Genomic DNA, 20119 nt, shown 5'->3' with positions numbered 1-20119 from the left:
CAAAGTAAAAGCAGTAGTCAATGGCCAACTGGTATTAACGGTGATTAATTCAGCGTTTCCTAGAGTATATTTTCCCTGAGCCCTTAGTTAACAGTAACAATCAAACCATTGCTAAAGGAGAATGTTGATGTATGTGTCAGATGTTAGTGCTAAAGCAGGGTGTTGATATGTCTAGATGCGGATGCGGCTGAAGGACGACCGGAGGAGTAAGTCTATAGAGGAACGAGAGGAGGAGTACCAGAGGGCCAGAGAAAGGATATTTGCTCAAGATGTGAGAACTCTCCCATAGAATTCCCTTAATATTAATTTAATAGCTTTTCAATGCAGATTATGAGAGTTTGAGTCAATAAATACAAGTAGCGAACAGAGCTTATTTTATTACAGGGTCCAGATGGCTTTGCTCTTGAAAAAAGGATACAGGAGGATGATGCTTGTAACAACACACAGCAAAGGCGGCAAATCTTTAGGTAATTATCTCTCACCATAACATAGCCATGACAAATTCCCCATCTCTTACTCTCTGCTTAGAAACTCCTTAATAGCATAACTGTTTCTGATCTCTTATAATAGCTAATAAATGTATAATCCCATAATGGTTTAAAATGGCTCTTCCCTCAGGTTAAAAGATGGCCGCTCGGCCAACAGTCGCCAGAGCAGCTCTGAGAATGAGCCCAAGTACTCTGACCCTCGGCCGTGGAGCAGCACAGACTCTGACAGCTCCAACCGTAACCTGAGGCCAGCCATGACCAAGGCCAGCAGCTTCAGCGGCATCTCTGTCCTTATCAGGGGAGACAGCTCAGGCAGCAGCAAGAGCATGGGTCGCCTTTCTAAGACTGGTACATAAATAACCACCACTTCCACTATCAACTAGCCTGGTTAAACCAGACTGAATGCCACGCTCCATGGTGAGTGCAGTGTTCAGTCTGCTTTAACCAAGCTAACCATCAACCACAGTTCACTTCACTCTAAATCTCCACCTATATTTTGGGCCAATCAGCAGTGCAGCACCTGTCACAACGCCCTGCCCATTAAAGGAGCGTCCAATCAGAGAAGCCATTTGACATGACAAAGGCAGATTCAAGAATAATGCCCATCATTCTGTCAAAGGGTTTGAATGCTTTTAGTCTTTAACCAGACATATTCCCTATGAGGACTCCTACCAGGTGAAACGGGTGCTTCACTGTGTGGTCTTGTGCAGTAGGTGTATTCTCAAACAGATGTCGGCAGATGAGGAAAACCAAACCATGCACATTTAATCTCCTGTCTGCCTGCGTTGATATAGGATGGTTTTTGTGTGTTTTTTTTCCCCCTTTTTTACATTTACGGAGCACTTATTTTCTATTTGGCAACACAAGATGGATGCAGGTCTTAGTGCATTGTCACACCTTGCTTGCGCTTAACATACCACTCACACATTAACAGTGTGTACATTTTTGACAGTGTGCTTTCTAATGCGTGCCTTTCCAGCATACTTTCTCCTCTTATTACATTTGCCGCTCCTCCTCTCATTTTATTACAACCATTCGGTATCTTGAGTGTGAATTCATTGGTTATTAATTCACAAAAAGAAGAGCCCTATCTCAAACATACAATGGTCAGTTTAATAGGTGAAGTAGCTAGCCATTTCAACAAAGCATGAGCTTGAGCATTTATACATTTTCCCGTACTTTCTTTGAACCATAGTTGTACAAATGTTATGGTAATATGCAATCAGTAAGTTGGCAGTCTTTTAGAATTGTAGTAGAATGTCTTGGTCAATCATGTTTTATTTTGTTTACCAGACAGTGATTAGATTCCAGTTGTCTTAATGATCTAATTATGTACAGTTCAAGAATCTATTAATTTCATTAAGTGTTGTGTTCTGTTCTGCCCACCATGGACATAGTGGTGGTGCTTGGACACTCAAGTGAATAGCAAAACAAAGTGAATAGCTAAATGAAGACGTTAATCAAGAAATTAATTAACTTGTCATTTAGAGCTGCTGATGATGTCATTATCCTCTTTCTATGTTATGACCGCATCAGTCCCACAGGCAATTAGAATAGATCATTGGTTGTGTAGGTTTGGAATTTAAAAACCGACCTTTCAAAGTAGTGCATTTCTTATTAAAAAATGTTAGTTGACCTAAGTAGAAATCTAAAGGTATTTATGCCAATGGCCTCAACCATTGATGCATTATACAGTTATAGGTGATTGTCTGAGCCAGACTAATATAAATACCCAATGAATTCAAGCAGCTTTTCCTCCAGTAGATATCATCAGTAGATACTATCAGTATCTCCTGTGACCCTTGGCATGCATCTTACGACTCTCCCCATCCATCCCCATATAACGACTCTAAGCATGGTGTCTTAACTCTGCTGTGTCTGTAGGTTAAGGCTTTCCTTCTCCTTCCTTCCTTCCCTCCTTCCCTAGGTTCCCTAGAGTCTTCTAGTAGTGTAGGGTCCTCCACGGGTTCGCTCTCTCGCTCCCAGCCACCCCTCCCCGTCCCAGCTTTAACCCAGGCTGGCCACCCTCACAACCACGCCGCGCCCCCCTGCCCAGTGGCCTACCCAGCCATCTGCACTAGTAGTACTGTGACTTATGAGGCGGGAAGCAGGAGCGGCCCGGTGCCGCCACCACCAGCGAATACAGCTAACACTAGCTACTATTTGCTTCCCCTGGAAGCCACAGGGATACCGCCAGGGAGTATCCTGGTCAACCCACACACAGGTTGGTACCCTCTAACCCTACCATCGGACCAGGTTGGTTAGGAGTAAGTTAGTTGTACAGTACAGGGGCTTGCCGTGGGGGATGTAAAATGTGTCTTGTGTCCTGTCATTGGGTTTCTTTCACAAGCTGATATCTTCTCCTTCAAACTAACACGACTCATAGACACTCACAACTTGCTGCTTATTCCTTGACTGCTTTCTTCTTCTTGCGGTGAATAGAGAGACAGACAGCGTACTGTCGTTTGTTATGTTGGAGCCAGCTGGGGAGGGTTGTGGGGGGAGATGTCTTGAAGAAAAGTGGTGGAACGCCACAACAGAACACAGAACACAAGGCATTTCTTCATGCATTATTTATGATGTATTTGAGTTCTGATGCTGCTGAGTATTTTGGGGGAGGTGATAATTAGAACTTGCTTCGTTTGCTTTGATTGTCCTTTAAATAGTAAACCCAACCGACAGAATGTGTATCGCTTTCCTCAAATAATTTCGATTTGACACGGGAGTCGCTGTCTAATGAGGCGGCTTGCATTCAAATGAGGATCCGTCTCTCTGCCTCCCGCAGATGAGGTCGTAACGGAAGCGCTTTGAAAAACTATAGCGTTCTCGCAACTCGCAAGAACAATAATTCCCGACGTTGGTCAAAACAAATTCCCCAAAATGTTGCTGAGACGGGATAATGGAGCCATACTGTACGGTGTTATTGAATATAGAAAAGTCGATAGTCTGTAAGTCGGCACTCTGATGTATAATGCATTCCTCTTCAGTCTGCTCGTTAAGAGGCCGACCTAGAGAATGTTAGTTCTTAAATATGCATGGGTCTGGCTGATAAACCCGGGTAAATGGCGCTGGCACCAATATGTTTTTTGAGAGCCAGCCAGGGGTGTGTAATTGCTTATTGACCTTTCTTAAGGACTTGGCAAATGTCTTGTGTAGCACCCACAAATTAATTTAGCCACCTGATAGTTCAAAACTCAAGGAGTTATTTTCAGGGCCATGTGGGCGTCGAACGTGCAAAAAAGCTAGGAAAACCCACCCTCTCACTCCACTCGCCAATGAGCCCAGAGTGCAAATAGATAGCCTATATTTTCTTCAAAATAATTTATTATGACCCCAAATGTGTAGGAAAAATGCTAACTATAATAGATACTCACCGATATTAGATTCAGTAAAATAAGAGCCTGGCCAGACCCCCTCTAATCCTCGTAGTGTATGAATAACTGTAGAGCTCACAAAGCATACATGTCTGTGAAGTGTGAACCCTTGTCCTTATGATCATGTATATTACCAACAGGCACTTCATTAGATGTGTGTAGAATACAAAAGTAAGGAAAAAACAGCCAAGGTTTTACTGGGTAATGTGATGGATAAGTTATACACTGGAGCTGAGTGTCTCTGTACTGCGCCGTGGCAATAACCTCCTTTCTGCATTAAAAATACCTTCACGCAAGGATATTCGGAGCCAGCCTATTTCACAGTGAACCACCATAGATGCATCAATGCATTTTTCACAAGCGATTCAGAAATTAGCCCTTGGAAAGAATGAGGGCATAAATCTCTCCTAGATGTTTCTTTCATATTCTCGCTACATAAAGTGCCTCCGCACACAATATTCTTAGTCTTTTTCCTTCTCATGCAAAGGTACACATTTATTATAAATATTTACTCACTTCACTGTGTGAATTCAGAAATAGGATATGTAAATGAAGCCCTCTGGACACTATACTGTCTACACCTGCTGGAAGGATAATGCTAGCCAAATTACATTTCTGGATACCTAGCAATTTGGCAAATTCGTATCAAAGCGTTGAAGTTATCTGTGTAATGTTGATAATGTCGATAGTGATGAAGATAATGTTGAAAATAATTATTGATGTGTTTAAAGAGATGGATAGTGTTGATTATAATGCTGAAAATTATGATTATTAATGCGTTAATAAAGATCCCAGTGCTGGTGGTTTTCCAGTGTGTTTCAGCCCTGCCCCCCTCTCCTCTCTACCTGCAGGCCAGCCCTTTGTGAACCCGGATGGCAGTGCTGTGGTGTACAACCCCAACCACAGCATGGCTCCTCAGCATCAACATCATCAGCATCATAATCATCAGGGCAGGACCCAGCAGCCCATGCCCCCTCCTCCACACCCGCACCCGCCTGGCCCCCACCAACACCAGCCCACCAATCACAACCACGTCCTCTCACAGGTCCGCTAAAACCCTTTAGCAGGGCACTGAATTTAATTTACATTCAATTCAATTGAAGCCTAGGAGAAAATGTAGATGTCACAGGCTTAGTCATAACATCTACACATTACAAACAAAGTGCTTGTACATTGCAGGGCAAGGAAAAGTAGGAAGAGAACAGATGCACATGCGCAATTCTTTCTCAGTCATCCTAAACCACCCTGGTGATTGACATGGCCCCCATTTCAAAACATTACCATGGCGGTGCTTGACATTCGTACGGTGTAATTCATTGAGGAAGTTTTACAACCTGCCGTTCTCCTTAGTCGCGACCCCTGTCAGAGTAAAGGAATTGAGTTCAGAGTGTCAGCTAAACACTGTGACCCCTTGTGCAGCACACAGCCCAAACGGGAATAATTAGAATTCATACAGGCCCTCAGTGGTAGGAATAGCAATCTCTAATAGCAAGATCCCCATCAACACAACCTGTCATGGAGAGCTCCTTTAGAAAAACAGAGAACCGGAGGGGTTGAGCTTCATTAGTGAAAATACCAGGACAGGAAATTGAGTTGACCGCTGATGGTGTGGGTGCACAACCCAGGGGTCGGACAAGGATGCCTTTCCGACGACGCGAAGCAGCAATGTCCCTTTCTAATAAAGACATCATTAGAGATACAGGGGATGAGGCTGATGAGGGGTTTGCAAATAGGAGGATATTTATTTTGATCTAAGCGCTGTCCCATGGCGTTCATATTAATGTCCTGTAATTGATTTCCACCAGTCAACCTTGGTAGAGGATAGAGGATATTCATATTCATGGTCATCTATTGACTGAGCTCTTTGTCTTAATGAACTTCATTACTGTTTAGTTGTATTCCCCTATGAGCTAGCACTGATTCACTCCATAAACTAATATCCTTTTCCTCTACTGTAATTCTCTTTTGTTTATGAGATGACAATGCTTTCTCCTCTTGCAGTGTTTGCAACTTCTGCCTAATGTCTTTGATTAAACCCATTGCCCTCTACCTCTTCTCCTCTGCTTCTCTACCTCTTTTCTACCTCTCCTCCTCTCCCTCTCCTCCTCTACCTCTCCTCTTCTCCTCTCCTCCTCTCCCTCTCCTCCTATTCTCCTCTCCTCCTCTCCCTCTCCTCCTCTCCCTCTCCTCCTCTACCTCTCCTCTCTCCCTCTCCTCTCTCCCTCTCCTCTCTCCCTCTCCTCTACCTCTTCTCCTCTCTCCCTCTCCTCCTCTTCTCCTCTCCTCCTCTTCTCCTCTCCTCCTCTTCTCCTCTCCTCCTCTCCCTCTCCTCCTCTCCCTCTCCTCCTCTCCCTCTCCTCCTCTCCTCCTCTACCTCTTCTCCTCTCTCCCTCTCCTCCTCTTCTCCTCTCCTCCTCTACCTCTTCTCCTCTCCCTCTCCTCCTCTCCCTCTCCTCCTCCTCTCCCTCTCCTCCTCTTCTCCTCTCCTCCTCTCCCTCTCCTCCTCTTCTCCTCTCCTCCTCTCCCCCTCTCCTCCTCTCCCCCTCTCCCCCTCTCCTCCTCTCCCTCTCCTCCTCTTCTCCTCTCCTCCTCTACCTCTCCTCTCTCCCTCTCCTCCTCTTCTCCTCTCCTCCTCTATCTCTTCTCCTCTCCTCCTCTCCCTCTCCTCCTCTACTTCTCTCCTTTAAATCTACCTTTTGTTTTTTCTGCCTCTTCTCTACATCTTCTCCTCTACCTCTTTTCCTGTCCTCCTCTTCTCAGTCTGTTCTATCCCTTCCTCAGCCGGTCCGGCCCCTCCAGCCTTCTGCTCAGCCTGTCCAGTACTCATCTATCTCTTACCCACCTCAGCTCCTCTCCGTCTCCCCTAACCAACAATACACTGTGGTACTTGACTTTTGTCTCTACTTTTCCATCATTCACCCCTTCCTTCAACCTTTGGGTTCTATCCCATCTTCCCTCTTATGGCTTGTTAAAAAAATATTTTGATAAAACATTTGTAAATGCATAGTGAACTTATTAGTACAGAGCAAAACTAGTTTTTGGTACTGTATGTGCCTGAGACTTTTAGATGAGACATCTAACTGGGAATATTATAGGGTAATTTGCAAGCTATATGATGGATGTGATTAATAAAATATAGAAATTCTCTCCAGCAAAATTAATGGCGCAAATGTTCTGTTCTTGCCATATGCCCACATTAAGATTTGAATTTAACATTAGGCTAATGCTCATGAAAGAATACACACACAATTTTAAACAAGACTTGCAAAAGTTCCTTAATTAACTTATAGTCACTAGTGTCAGGCATTGCTTAGCGTAACTTCTCGAGACTAATCGAATGCAGTTAGTCAATGGTTAGTGTTTTTCCCCCTTAGTAAGACTTAATATGCCAATTTAATGATCAATCGAATCAGTTTTATTTTCATGTGTTTCTACCCCACTCAATCCATTTGATGCAAATCATGTGTTCCACTAACCTCTTTCCTGACTTCCCTCTACCAATAAACATCCCGTAATGACTAATTACATTTTTACATTTGTGGAAGGCTGCTTTGAATAATTAATTTCACATCAGATGATAGAATTTGATATTCTATGAATAGCAATGCTGAAAGTCCCTAACCACCCGCCGCCCAGTAAAGTAAACCAAAGCACACTTAAACAGGTCAGGTGGAATTAAGTTTTAGGTTTAAGGGCCTTCAGATTTTTGCTCTGGATGGGTGGCTGTATCCAGTTTAATTGCTGTAGGCTAGCACAGTAGTTCAGTGAACTACAGTAGCAGCCAGCAGTAGTAGTTCTGTAGTACTAGCCTGTAGTGTTCTATGGAAGTCTTTAGGTTTCAGAAAATCACTATATAAAAGTACTATGTATTATTTATTATATACAAGGTTCTGTAGTAGTTCAAGTAGAGCCATGACTGAACTCACATGATATTAATAAATATATAAAAGATATGTAATAATATAATGTATGCCATTTAACACATTTCTGTGTGCTCCCACAGCAAAACAACCTGGGAGCCCAGTTCAGCCACATGAGTCTGGCCCGGCAGGCCTCTGGGGAGGGCCCAGGTAGGGACGCCCACACTACCATGTACCCCTCCTCCGTGGTGCTCCAGACCCCCCCGCAGCAGCAGGGCTACATGGTGGCCCCTCCAGTCCAGCCCGTCCCTGCCCACCAGGCCTACAACACTCCCGCCCCTCCACCTGTCAGCCAGCCGGTCATGCAGCAACAGGGCTACATGCAGCAGGTAGTTTCTGTACATCCGACCCTAACCTGGTTTACTACTATTAGACTATACAATATTCTGTTCTGTTAGTCAGTTAGATGGAACGAAAGTATATTAGTACTATCTTAATCAATGCTTGGCCAGTCTCTTTGTTCCCTCAACTACATGGTTGTAATGTTCCAGCATTACTATCTGAGAGAGACATCTACAAGAAATGTGTTCATAAATACTTTCTCTACTTAAAATAGCATATAAATGGCACTTGGTAACTATGCCACACACCAGCTGAGGTACTGTACTGTATGTTCAGAGACCTCAGAGAGCTGTAGCTGTGTTGGTATTAATGGTATGCCATTTTAGACCGCTCTATCTCTGCCTACAGATGCCAGCATGTTACTGTGCGCCAGGCCAGTACCCTCTGTCCAACCAGCAGTACAGGCCTGTGGGCACAGTGCAGTACAGCGCCCCACAGAGTCAGCCAATGCCCCCGCCCACACAACAGACAGGTAAGTATCTAGCACAGGCTGAACCAGTAACTCAACCATCCCATCTCAGCTGCCAAGTTCTTCTATTAAAACAGGTGTTACTTTCAGGTGTGTGTTCTTTCTCTGGCGTAATATCTGTAATACCATCAGTTGAATGGTTTGCATTAAATGTATCTACATGGTGGGTAAAATACCCCATACCACACCTCCTTGTGTGCGGTGTGTTCATTTTAATACAGTTTATATCAAGCTGCGGGGAGATGGCTGTTACCGCTCTCCTCTCTCCCTCTTCACACTTATTTTCTATTACTCTCAGCACTTTGTTCTCTCCGGTTATCCGCTTTAATGGCGGGTACACAATAGGCTCATCTCAGTAAACTGCAGAGGGGAAATTAGACAGTGCCCCTGGGGCAGAGCAAAAAGCTAACTACTGTGTTGGAATGCTTTTCCCTGCAGTTTTGGCCATTGTGTTGCCTTGCCCTTTTAGCCCATAATAACAATTTCCAATCAAATACACTATTAGCATTGTTTACCTCTCCCCCACTGAGTCCCCACTGTGTATCGCTGAGGTATTATTCACTGGCCTGTCTAGAGAAACAGATGCTCCGCTGCACCACTGAAATCCAAAAGCCAATCTGATCTCTAAAAGGAAATGGGGAATTTTGTTTTAATTACCTGCCAGCCTTTGTACATGTATCTGTCATGCAGGTTGGCAGTGGAGAAAAGGATGGGTATTTCAAATGGGGAAATTATTAAATGATGATGAGTTCCAGCAGGGAAATGTCAGAATGTTTATATGCCTGTGGGTCCTAAGTCAGGTGTTTAGTCGGGTTTCTTACCTGGATATCAGTCCTCCAGACTGGGTTAGAACCAAAAGGCCTGTCCTGGATATGGGTGGATCTTGACCCTCCATGGGTGGAACCAGGTATTGGCCCTCCACAGTAGAACCAGAGGCTCAGGATACGGGGCCGGGGCGCTGTCTGAGAGGCCTATGATTCTCACAGTGAACCGGTCTCTTTTCCAGCCCCTCACTCTCACCTCTTCAGACAACTGTTCGCCAACAACACTCTATGGCTACTAGTGCTGAGCAATCAGTGCTTTTTGAGGTCTGTTTCGGTTTATATAATTTTTGTAGACATTAAATGCACTATGCATTATGCTGTAACAACACAGAATAAAACAATTAATAAAAGTCCCATGATGGTAGTGACTACCCATTACTGCTTATCACTTATTAACCATTATTTATTCACATGACTTTAATTTAATTAAATATTTCAGTTGTGTATATTACATTTGTTTTATTTGATGACTTAGTTATTTCCAAGTAATTCATCTCTATAGAGCTGCTGTCTGACAAAATCTCAATTTTATTTGTTCTTCAAAGTAAATAAGGCATACTTTTGACTGCTGAATACCAACTATCAATCACTTAGATAATGTATTTTCAGGTAGAGATACAGTACCTCGCGAAGCAACTGCTCTTTATCCCTCTCGATCATGGGTTCTTCTCTGTCTCCGGACAAGTAGGCGTGCAATGGATTATGGTCATTGTAGTTAATTGCCATGTTTTCTGCGCTAACGTCCTCGAGTACCCCCAACAATACACATTTTTATTGTAACCCTGGACAAGCACACCTGATTCGACTTGTCAACTAATCATCAAGCCCTCAATGAGTTGAATGAGGTGTCTCTCTCAAGGGCTACAATGAAACTGTGTACTGTTGGGGGTACTCGAGGACCAGGGTTGGGAAACATTGCGCTAAACTATGTAGAATATTGGCCTGTTGGAAACTACAACTCCCTACTACATTGCACAGTTCGGGCTCGATCTGATTTATCTCTAGAGAAACTGCAGTGAGAATTCGTATTGAGCTCAAAGAAAAAAAACGAACTAAATGGAATTCAAATAATTGAACGATGTTGGTCAAAAAATAACAAATGTCGGTTAATCGATCAGCACTAACGGTTACGCAATCAATCAAACTGCTGTAAAACTCACACATTTAAAGCCCTCCTTTCTTCTGGGCATACTTGATTATTTACTATCAAATCAGAAGGCTATGTATCTCGTCATGAATATTTGTGAAGACTCAGTGTATTTTTGTTTTTATGCTCGATGTTCCTGCCAAAACAAGCGCCCTCGTTTTGGTTTTGACTTCAAAATCAGACGTCAACTTTTTTGTGTGCTCCACTTCTACAATTATTTAATAATAAAATATAATTTCTGGTAACATATATTATACTGCTCATTAGCTGGTTCTGTTAAGTATAAAAGCCTTGAGCAAGAGTCTCAACTGCAATTCTGAAGACAGAATGTATTATATATTCATAATGTGTGCAATTTTTGTAAACACAAAATACCAGCAGAATTCTTAATATCAGCAGAGACTTCAAATTTTCTGTGAAAATGTACTATACTTCTCCAGAAATTGTAAAATAAAGCCGAAGGAAATTGTTTTTTTGTGAAAAGAGGGAGGAAGAAAAATGTTGTGGTAGATCTGAGTTGAAGGACACCAGTACTGACTGAAAACTCCTTTCCCCAGGCGTCTGAGGAAAAACTAGTCCTATTCCCTTATTCTTGTAAGCAAAGATTAAGCTTTTGAACTTGAGAAAGGCAGCAGAAGCCCCAGTTTATCTGCTGTGACAAGGAGAGGGGTGGCGTGTCTGTTTCATCTTATCAGCTATAGCCGCCTGACAGTCAGTGCCTCCTTTTAACCAGGCCGGCAAGACTGTCTGCAAGCAGCAAGGCAAGCAATTCAAGCCTTTTGAGTCCCTAGGTTCAGGGTCTGGGTCTGGGTGGTACCATAGTGCAAAGCGACTCCGCTGTCCTCTCCTTCCTCGCTTCCATCCTCTGCTCAGTCAGCCGAAGCAGAGAGGGTTTAATATTATATTCGCTTCATGCTTGGTTTGTAAGTGGAGGTAAGAGAATGGCACTAAAAATAGCGACCAGCCTCTCTCGTCGCCTGCCTCTCCTTCACTCCCCGCCGGGGGCCATCCATTCCTTTTGTCCCACTTCTCTTCTCATCTGGGCCAAATTGATTGCTGTCGCTCTGGCCAAAAGCCAGGAGAAATTGAAAATTGCCCAGCCCCCCACCTCCCTCCCTCCCTTCCTCCTTTTTACCTCTTGTAGTTTTCTCCCCTCCATCCCCCCATACCTCTCCTCAGGGTGCCTGCTTTGGAGGGTTTTTCAATGGCATTCTCAGAGCTTACGCACTCTCTGGTAACCTTGACACTGATGTATTTTACCTTGTGAAAAAAAATGAGGATAATTTTCCTCTAACATCCTCTATGAAAAGTATTTTTTCTTCTCGTCTCCCATAATCTTACCAGTGGAGGATAAATCCTATTGAAATGACTTTGGCTCTTACAGGTTGTTTATTCACAGAGCCATTTTAATGTTGACTTCACTGAATTATTGATCACTTTCAATTAAATAAGCACAGCCTTACTGTGCCAAGGAACTTTGCATTTGATTTCAATGCAAGTCTGCTGAAATCTAAGGATCTCAAGTCTGCTGAAATCTAAGGATCTCAAGTCTGCTGAAATCTAAGGATCTCAAGTCTGCTGAAATCTAAGGATCTCAAGTCATTTGTGTCCACTTTTTGATTATCAACTTCAACTCGCTCTCTCTTTCACAATTTCTCCAGGTTACCAAACAGTGATGCCAAATCAACCACAGAGCTATCAGAGTATGATAGGAGTGCCACAGAGTCAGAACACTGTTAGTGGCCTGCATAGCAATATGGGAAATCAGATGCAAGGCATGATGGTCCAGTATCCCTCCATGCCATCTTATCAGGTGGGTACTTGGCTTTTCAGCAACACTAAGACAATGTAAGTCTATAATGTAAAAACACACAATTGTCAATGATGATTATTATTAAGATGTTTAAAAAAAAACATTTATTTAAACCTTTATTTAGCCAAGTATCTTTAGTCGTTAAGAACCATTCTCTTTTACAATAACGATCTATGTAACCTTGTATATTTTTTGGCATCCCATGTTGACCATGTGTAATTTGGGTCTGTCTTGGCAGGTATCCATGCAGCCTCAAGGCTCCCAGGGTGTGCCACAGCAGACATATCAGCAGCCTATCATCATCCCCAACCACAACCAGTCCAACCAGGGTCCCATGCCTGGCTCTGGTGTCCAGGTCTACTACAGTGTTATCACACCCAATCAACAGAACACAATGAGGTTGGAAATCATCGTCACCACACTGTTTTAACATGGAAATACCTAAACTCATTATACACCCATTACATTGTTGAATGCAGGTTATAAATGTATTCCCAGTTTAACGAAACACCATGTAGTAGGAAATCCCAATGTTTTAATGTGGACATACTCTGATTATAGACTAATTACAATATTACAGACCATTAATATATTCCCGATTTTACAGTAAGCCGTTTTTAGTTTGAACCGATAACTAGCCCGTCCCTGTGATGGTTCACGCTGGGCTGTGCATGTTAAGGAAAGGAAAGGGGTAACTTTCAAACCCCCTCTTCCCTCCTCCTCCTGGGGCCTCTTCTTTAGTAGGCCATGTTCAAGATGATTTATAAGGCCAGATATCTACTGAGTCTTAATATAACATTGCTGGTCCCATGTGGTGAGCTGCTCTCTACACCATCCTTCATGCCAGCCCTCTGGTCCGCTGTGCAGACGCACATTATTCCTCAGGGTGCCGAGCGAAGAGCCGACTGTCTCCAGCAGCAGCTGCCTGCCTCTGTGCTTTGGGTTGACGCATCACCCTGCCTCCTGCCTGCCTTCTCTTTGCTTCTATCCTTATTAAATCAGAATCGAGACGAGCGAAAGAAGAGCCTGGAAAGCAGAAAACCCAAAGTGGCACACTGCAACCGCAATTCGGTTACGGAAACACAGTACAAAATGATTAATGCCCTTGATTTGTTTTGATTTGGTACAAAATGAGGTCCGTAGCGATTCCTAGCTGATTCCCTCCCAGCCTTTACTTGTTTCTGATTGAGGATATTAGTGGTAGTTCTAATGCAATACTGGGTTATTGATCCCCTGTGTACAGTGTTCCACTTCAGTAATTTAGCCCATTTTAAACTGATGAGCCAAAGTCTGATTACATTGAGTGAAGCGGTGCCAGAGCTTTGCCTCTCTGCTGCTCAGCGTTAAAGTGTGTGTGTGTGTGTGTGTTTCTCTCTCTCTGCAGCTCCTCTGTTGGGTTCCTGCCTCCTCCCGGATCAGAGCAGATGCAGTTCCCTCGGCCGTCCTCCCCCTGCAGCTCCCAGCAGCCCCTCCATCAGGCACAGCAGTGCTCAGGTACACAGCCCAATCACAGCACAGAACCAGCCTGAGCCACAGTATCCATTACAACCAGGTCTCAACTAAGAAGGAAAAATCAATCTGTATCAATAAAATGATCCGCCGTGCAGGTTGTCTCTGGAACAAAACCCACAGATCACTAGCTTCGATGTATGACTTTCTCTTTTATACCTTTTTTATACCTCTACCTTTTTGTTCTTTAATACTCTTCAATCCAACCCACACAATTTAGCCATAGTCCAATCCCCCCTGTGCTAAACATTTGAGTGTAATAGCCTAAAATAACCTTTCACCAAACCCTGGAATTAGAACCCCACTTAACAGAGGCAGGTGACATCAGGAGAAATTACTTCAGACCGAATTCTCTGGCAATTCAAAATGGATTGAATCGATTCTAAAAGGGTGAGGGGGCACAGACAGACAGGCAGGCAGCATTCTCATCTTCCAATCTCCCAGGGCCAAAGCTATAATTATACGGTGTGGCAACAACAAAAGAAAGGTAGTCATGTAGACGCCTTAACATCCTGCCAGCCTTCACTCCCATTCCCCCCTCCTCGATTGTTAGCTGTGAAGCGTTAAGGTGCTAATTGAAATGACACTCCAAGTCTTAACGATCTAATTATTGAACAGATATAGGCTGGTAATTAAAAAGTAATTCCTCTGCTGCTTTGTTCCCAGTTATGGCCATCTTAAAAAAGTAAGGGCTTTCATGGGTGTTCTAATTTAAACTGTTTTATGTTGCCTCAGTTAATGTGAATTTCCTCTCTGTGGCGAAGCCCCTGTGAATCAGTATAGCCATTGTCAGTCACCCCATCTCTCTCTCTTCTTTCCATCTCTCCCTCTCTTTGTCTTTTCTCCTTGAATAACTAATTAAAAAGGAAAGGGAAATATTCTTTCAAATCAAATTTCATGCAGGGATTACCAAGTGAAAAATAATTAACTTCATTTAAACCTTTTTTGTGGCAAATGCTAACAAATTAAAATATTTATTTTGTGGCATTTTTAATTTTTTTGTGATCAAATGTTTTTTATTTAGTAATAATAATTGTCAGCTGCTGAGGAGTATTTTTGTCTGTAATAAAGCCATTTGTGGGGAAAAACTCATTCTGATTGGCTGGGCCTGCGCCCCTGCCCAATCATGTGAAATTCTGATATTAGGGCCTAATGAATTTATTTCAATTGACTGATTTCCTTCTATGAACTGTAACTCAGTAAAATCTTTGAAATTGTTGCATGTTGCGTTTATATTTTTGTTCAATATAGATAAGAGGGCATTCCCAAACCATGTGTATAGAGGTAACATGTTCATTAAGAGGGCACAATGTACAGGAAGCGTAATTCAAAATGTTCATATGAAACCGCTTACGAGGAGTTAGATAAGTCCATTGTACAAAATTATAATGGCATTCTGTTTCTTTAAATGTGGAAATGTGTTTTGGTCCTTAAGCTTCTCTATGGTCAACTTTGTTTCTCTGTGGCCTCTTTTCATTCACAATTAAATCCCGCTAGACTGCATCATATTGCACCAAGATGGTTTTCTATTACTACAGCTTTTTTGGCACACTTTGTAGACTTTCCTTTTACTGTCATAATAAAATAGATGGAAAACATGGAGGCAAAATATACATGGAGGTTTTCAATGGTTTTTTCATCCATGAGTTAGCCACATACAGTACTTTACACCCTGTCAGGATAACAGCATTATATAGACACTGTTTACTTTTAAACCCCTGCCAAAAATAATTACAGACCGGCTAAGTGCAGTCAGAACTCTTCTTTTAATAAGGACAAGTGCAGGTCTAGTAAATTCCCTAACCCTTCATTGTTGGGCAAACACATTTAAATGGATGCTTGACGGCTGAAGGTTTTAGATACGATTTTAAGTATTAGTGGTCAGAGCCGTCCTTGGAAAGAAGGCACACTGAAAGTCACGACAAGAATAATACGCATATCAACAAACACTGTTCAAACATGGAATTTAATTACTAATAACTTTACATATCAAATGAGTGGAGGTTAACATCACATATAATTCGATTACAAAGGATTGTAGCAGTGAGACAGCAAACATGGACTTTATTTTGTTTTTCTTCATAATGCACTAATGAAATACAAACAGAAGGAAATAATTTAACAGTCACACTGACACGCTAATCCTATTGAACTTGATAAATATATTTTTAAGGTTAATGTGTGACGTCCACCAAGTCATTTTAATTACAAAACCCGCCACACGCACAAACACAGGATGAACATACTGTGATTCCCAAGTTAAACAGGCGGCCAAGGCTTAGCACATGAAGTTTAAGATGTTTTTACACATAATTAAATCTTTAATTGCCCCTGAGGGGATAAATAAACATTTATTGAATTTAATGTAAGATTCTATTCTCCGTCCTTGGTGTCTCTGTGCCCCCCCCTAGGCGTTCCCCTTCCCCCAGGCGGTGGGATGGTGATGATGCAGCTGACGTTGCCCCCCGGCCAGCAGCCACGGCCTCACTCGCCCCCGCAGTGGAAACACAGCAAGTACTACAGTCTGGACCACACCAGAGGACAGAAGTCCACAGAACTCTCCACCCTAGACACCTCACAGGTGAGTGAAGGGACTCAGCTGAGCCTAGAGAGAACCTGCAGATATAAATAAAAATACAAAAACGATTTAAAATAAAACATCGATTTCATCAGTATCACACTCTCTGAGTGTAAATGTAGTAATGAGGTTTGGTTTGATGTTGTGGACAGTCGTAGCCATGGTCTGTAATTTTCTAAGAAGTAAGTATCCTTGAGATTAAATGTCATGGTGTCTGTGTTCACCCACTAACCCTCCCCTGTCCTCACCATCTGTCCGTACAGAGCAGTCCCCTGCTGGGCAGTCCCTCAACTTCCCCCGCCCAGTCGCCAACTCCCTCCCACCCACACCACCTAACCAATGTGAAGAGCATCCGTCCAGGCCTCGCCCCCGTGATGCCCCAGTTCTCCAGACCCTTTGTGCCAGGGCAAGGTGAGGGAGACACCCAGGGTTTTTCTACCCAGCCCTGGGGGACCTTCAACAAGCCATTTCACATATTTAATCTGTTCCAATTATATAGGAATATGATATCCCAAGGGTTTGCTGTCATTAGTTGACTAGAAGAATCAGGTGTGCTAATACTAAATTCAACAAATATGTGGAATGCTCAGGGTCCCTGAGGACCATATTTATGGCAAATGGTAACCCTAAAGAAATTGAACCAAACTGTTGTTGTCTCTGTTTCCCAGGAGATGCACGGTACCCGTTACTAGGTCAGCCCCTCCAGTACAACCCCCAGATCCGCCCTCCTCTCCTCCACACTCCACCCATGGTCCCCAACCATCAGGTGAGTCTACACAAGACACATCATCCACTTCAGTTGAAGCTACCTATCGTTTTAGGAGGAAATATCTGTGGGGATTTCTATGTACCATTCTGAAATGCTTGGCAAAGCCTGGAAACATCTTCTCTTTAGTACTGTGCAAATAAAACAAAAGATTAAGTCAAACACTGGTCTCTGCTTCTTTTGTTCCTCATTTGTCTTCCAATGTAAACAATTTCATAATTCTGATGCCTTGAGCTGGAGTCCACAGAAAGTATAGTTGCAGACCAAGAGATGGTAATCTGAACATGCTCTTGTCCTTCTTTCTGCACCCAGGTACCCATGGGGATGCGGCACAGCGGTGGAGGGGGCAGAGGGAGGAAGCAGCCAAGGAAGGCTCTGTCTACAGATCTCAGTGTAGGTGATCCAGGTAATGGTAGGGAACACCCTCTGTCTGTTAGGACAGAGATGTGGACCTCCAAGCCTAAAAAAATACCCCAAAAAACTAATCTCACTCTTAGATATATCTTAGATCAATCTTATCAATTATATTTATTTTTTTATCTTTGATTTGAATTCCCACAGATTTGTACATAGAACAGAACTGTTTGCAAAGGACGTTAGGATTAGTCTGTACTACGTTAACTAATGAGTTTTGACAGTGTCTCTCCCTCTGTCTTTGTGTGGGGCAGTGAGTGGGCGAGTCCTGGAGGTGACTGACCTGCCGGGGGAGATCAGCCGGACCGAGGCGGACTCTCTGCTGGGTGAGCTCTCCAGAGCCGGGGCTGTAGTCGGATGGCTCCCAGAGCACCACAGCCACCGGGATTGGCAGTCGGGGGCTAACTGTGACCACCACCACGCCAAACCCCCCACCCAAACCCACGGTCAAGCCCCTGCCGATCCAGCCTTTGCCTACACCATCCTGGCCACGTTCCCTCCCAGATACGCTGCGCAGGACGCCCTCCTCCACCACAATGGTCCCCGAGCCTCCTTCAGACTCACTATGAGGAGGGACCGAGGCTACGGCCACAGACACCCCCTGGAGAGGGCAAGCTCCCAGTAGAGGGCGCTAAGGACCTCTGGCTTGACCTTTCACCCCTCACCAGCACCGCCAGTCACTTCCTGTTGCCATCACTCCCCCCACACTCACTAAGTTGGCTCGTTGTAAAGGGTTGTTTTTCCACTTGATTTGTAGAGACTTGCTTAGGGGGAATGTGTTGTACTTTATAATGTTCTTACTAGCGATTTGATGAAAAAGAACTAAACATAACACTGAACCGACGTGAACGAACATTAAAAAACCACCCTTATTATATTATAAACCCGTCTGCTCTCTGTTTTGAGAACAGGACGGAACATATCAAAAGGGCAGTCTGTATTTTTGTTGTATTTTTTAATTTGTTTTATAGTTGTTGAAATCTTGAGTCAGACCCAAAGCTCATTATTACTCCCCCAGCCCAGTTGCAGTGTCAGGTCTGGTTCCGTTTAACTCAACCAAAGCCTCCCCACACCCCAGGGTAGCTGATTATCGGCCACCCTGCCACCAGCCACTTGCCCCATATTGTGGCCAGTACATCATGGAGTCGCCCTCAGCTACACAATGGGTCTCTTGTGCCTTTCTCTCGAGAGTCTACTGATTTATTCTCCAAGAATCACAAAATGACACCCCAGTCAGTCTATTGTTAAATGAAAAGACCTGCACCTTGTAAATAATTTTATATAGGCTTAGTAACTAAATAACTCAATCACTTCTCTTTTCACAGTGAATGGTCTGTATGTGTTGGTCACAGGCAGACACAGATGAGAGCAGCGAAGAAAGGCTTTTGTTTGACAACCCTGGTTTTTAACTTAATTTAAAAGTTGAGATAAAAATGACACTCCTCCACTGCAACTGCATATTTTAGCAATCCTCTGCTTGGATGGCCTCTCTCTCTCTTCACCACACTGTCCTCCCTCTTTCTCCTCTCCTTCTACAAGGCCAATGGTTTCAAATCATTCATTATGTCATTTTAAATGATATACCTACTGGATCACTGGGGAAAAATACAGTTTGCACATTTATACAACTGAATATATATATATATCTCCTTTATTTCTCTCAAAGATAAAAATGTGTGGATTCTGAAAGGCTGTTCAGTGCTGGTGCAAGTCATTTTTATTTCAGTTTGAAACCAATAAATGTTTACACCAACATATGTGCTTTTTCAGATCACAAGAAGTCCTTTGAAATGGATGAGGGTCCTCTGGGTTTCTCTTTCTATCTCTGTCCATCACCGAACAGCTTTGGATGGCCTCTTTCATGTTTCAATTTACTATTAAATTATTATTTATCAACACCAAGTATAGTCCTACCTCAGATGTCAGTGTAAGCAGATAGGTTTCTTTTGCTATGGGTGGAGATGTGGGTTTTATACTTGGTATTATCTAATTTAGTCTTTGGTTGGTGCTATTCATCTCAATCCAGGTTTTATAGGGTCATTTGTCTGCTACATTAACCTCCCACCAACATCATCTCACCCAATGCCACACAGTTCCTTCCTCCACTGCCATATTTTTCCTTCTTTCTAATAACGTCAAAGCAATTTACTGCAAGAAAAATCGAACCACCTGCCCTCATGTCTCATCTAGAGCCTGGGGGAGTTAGTGTTGCCAGAAACAGTTTAAAATGGATGGCTTCATGTCTGCGTTATCCGTATGTTAAGGAGCCCGTTAGGTGTCCGGTCGCGACATTAAGGATCTCCATACTGACAAGTGAGATTATTAGCAGATAATTAAGCCAACATCTGGAGGACCTAGCTGAGCTCCGTGTTGCAGCCAAGGCTGGCGAAATTGAGCTTTTGTTATTGAGGAAATTCTCAGCAATAAATGACCCTTGGGTTGTTTTATGATATTCATTTGCAATGCCTTTTTTCC

At 43.2% G+C, this 20119-nt stretch overlaps 1 protein-coding gene across 1 annotated transcript in view; it reads left to right on the top strand.

The window, feature by feature from the left end:
• LOC311143428 (R3H domain-containing protein 1-like) overlaps window positions 1-19395 on the top strand; it is a gene marked incomplete at its 5' end in the record, with an annotated part of 26388 nt that extends 6993 nt beyond the window's left edge. The window contains 17 exon segments of the mRNA XM_084179248.1: window positions 118-142; window positions 176-271; window positions 385-467; window positions 619-836; window positions 2416-2712; window positions 4714-4907; window positions 6644-6745; window positions 7866-8111; window positions 8473-8596; window positions 12226-12377; window positions 12616-12776; window positions 13762-13871; window positions 16298-16467; window positions 16728-16875; window positions 17133-17230; window positions 17543-17636; window positions 17899-19395. Coding sequence (XP_084035374.1) covers window positions 118-142; window positions 176-271; window positions 385-467; window positions 619-836; window positions 2416-2712; window positions 4714-4907; window positions 6644-6745; window positions 7866-8111; window positions 8473-8596; window positions 12226-12377; window positions 12616-12776; window positions 13762-13871; window positions 16298-16467; window positions 16728-16875; window positions 17133-17230; window positions 17543-17636; window positions 17899-18269 — 2689 coding nt within the window. The 3' untranslated portion in view covers window positions 18270-19395.
• Window positions 19396-20119: the final 724 nt, after the last annotated feature.

The sequence above is a fragment of the Coregonus lavaretus genome, assembly GCF_964263955.1.
Source record: "Coregonus lavaretus genome assembly, chromosome: 16".
In the NCBI taxonomy this organism is placed as follows: Eukaryota; Metazoa; Chordata; class Actinopteri; order Salmoniformes; family Salmonidae; genus Coregonus; species Coregonus lavaretus.
This window is presented reverse-complemented; position numbering and strand designations above follow the sequence as displayed.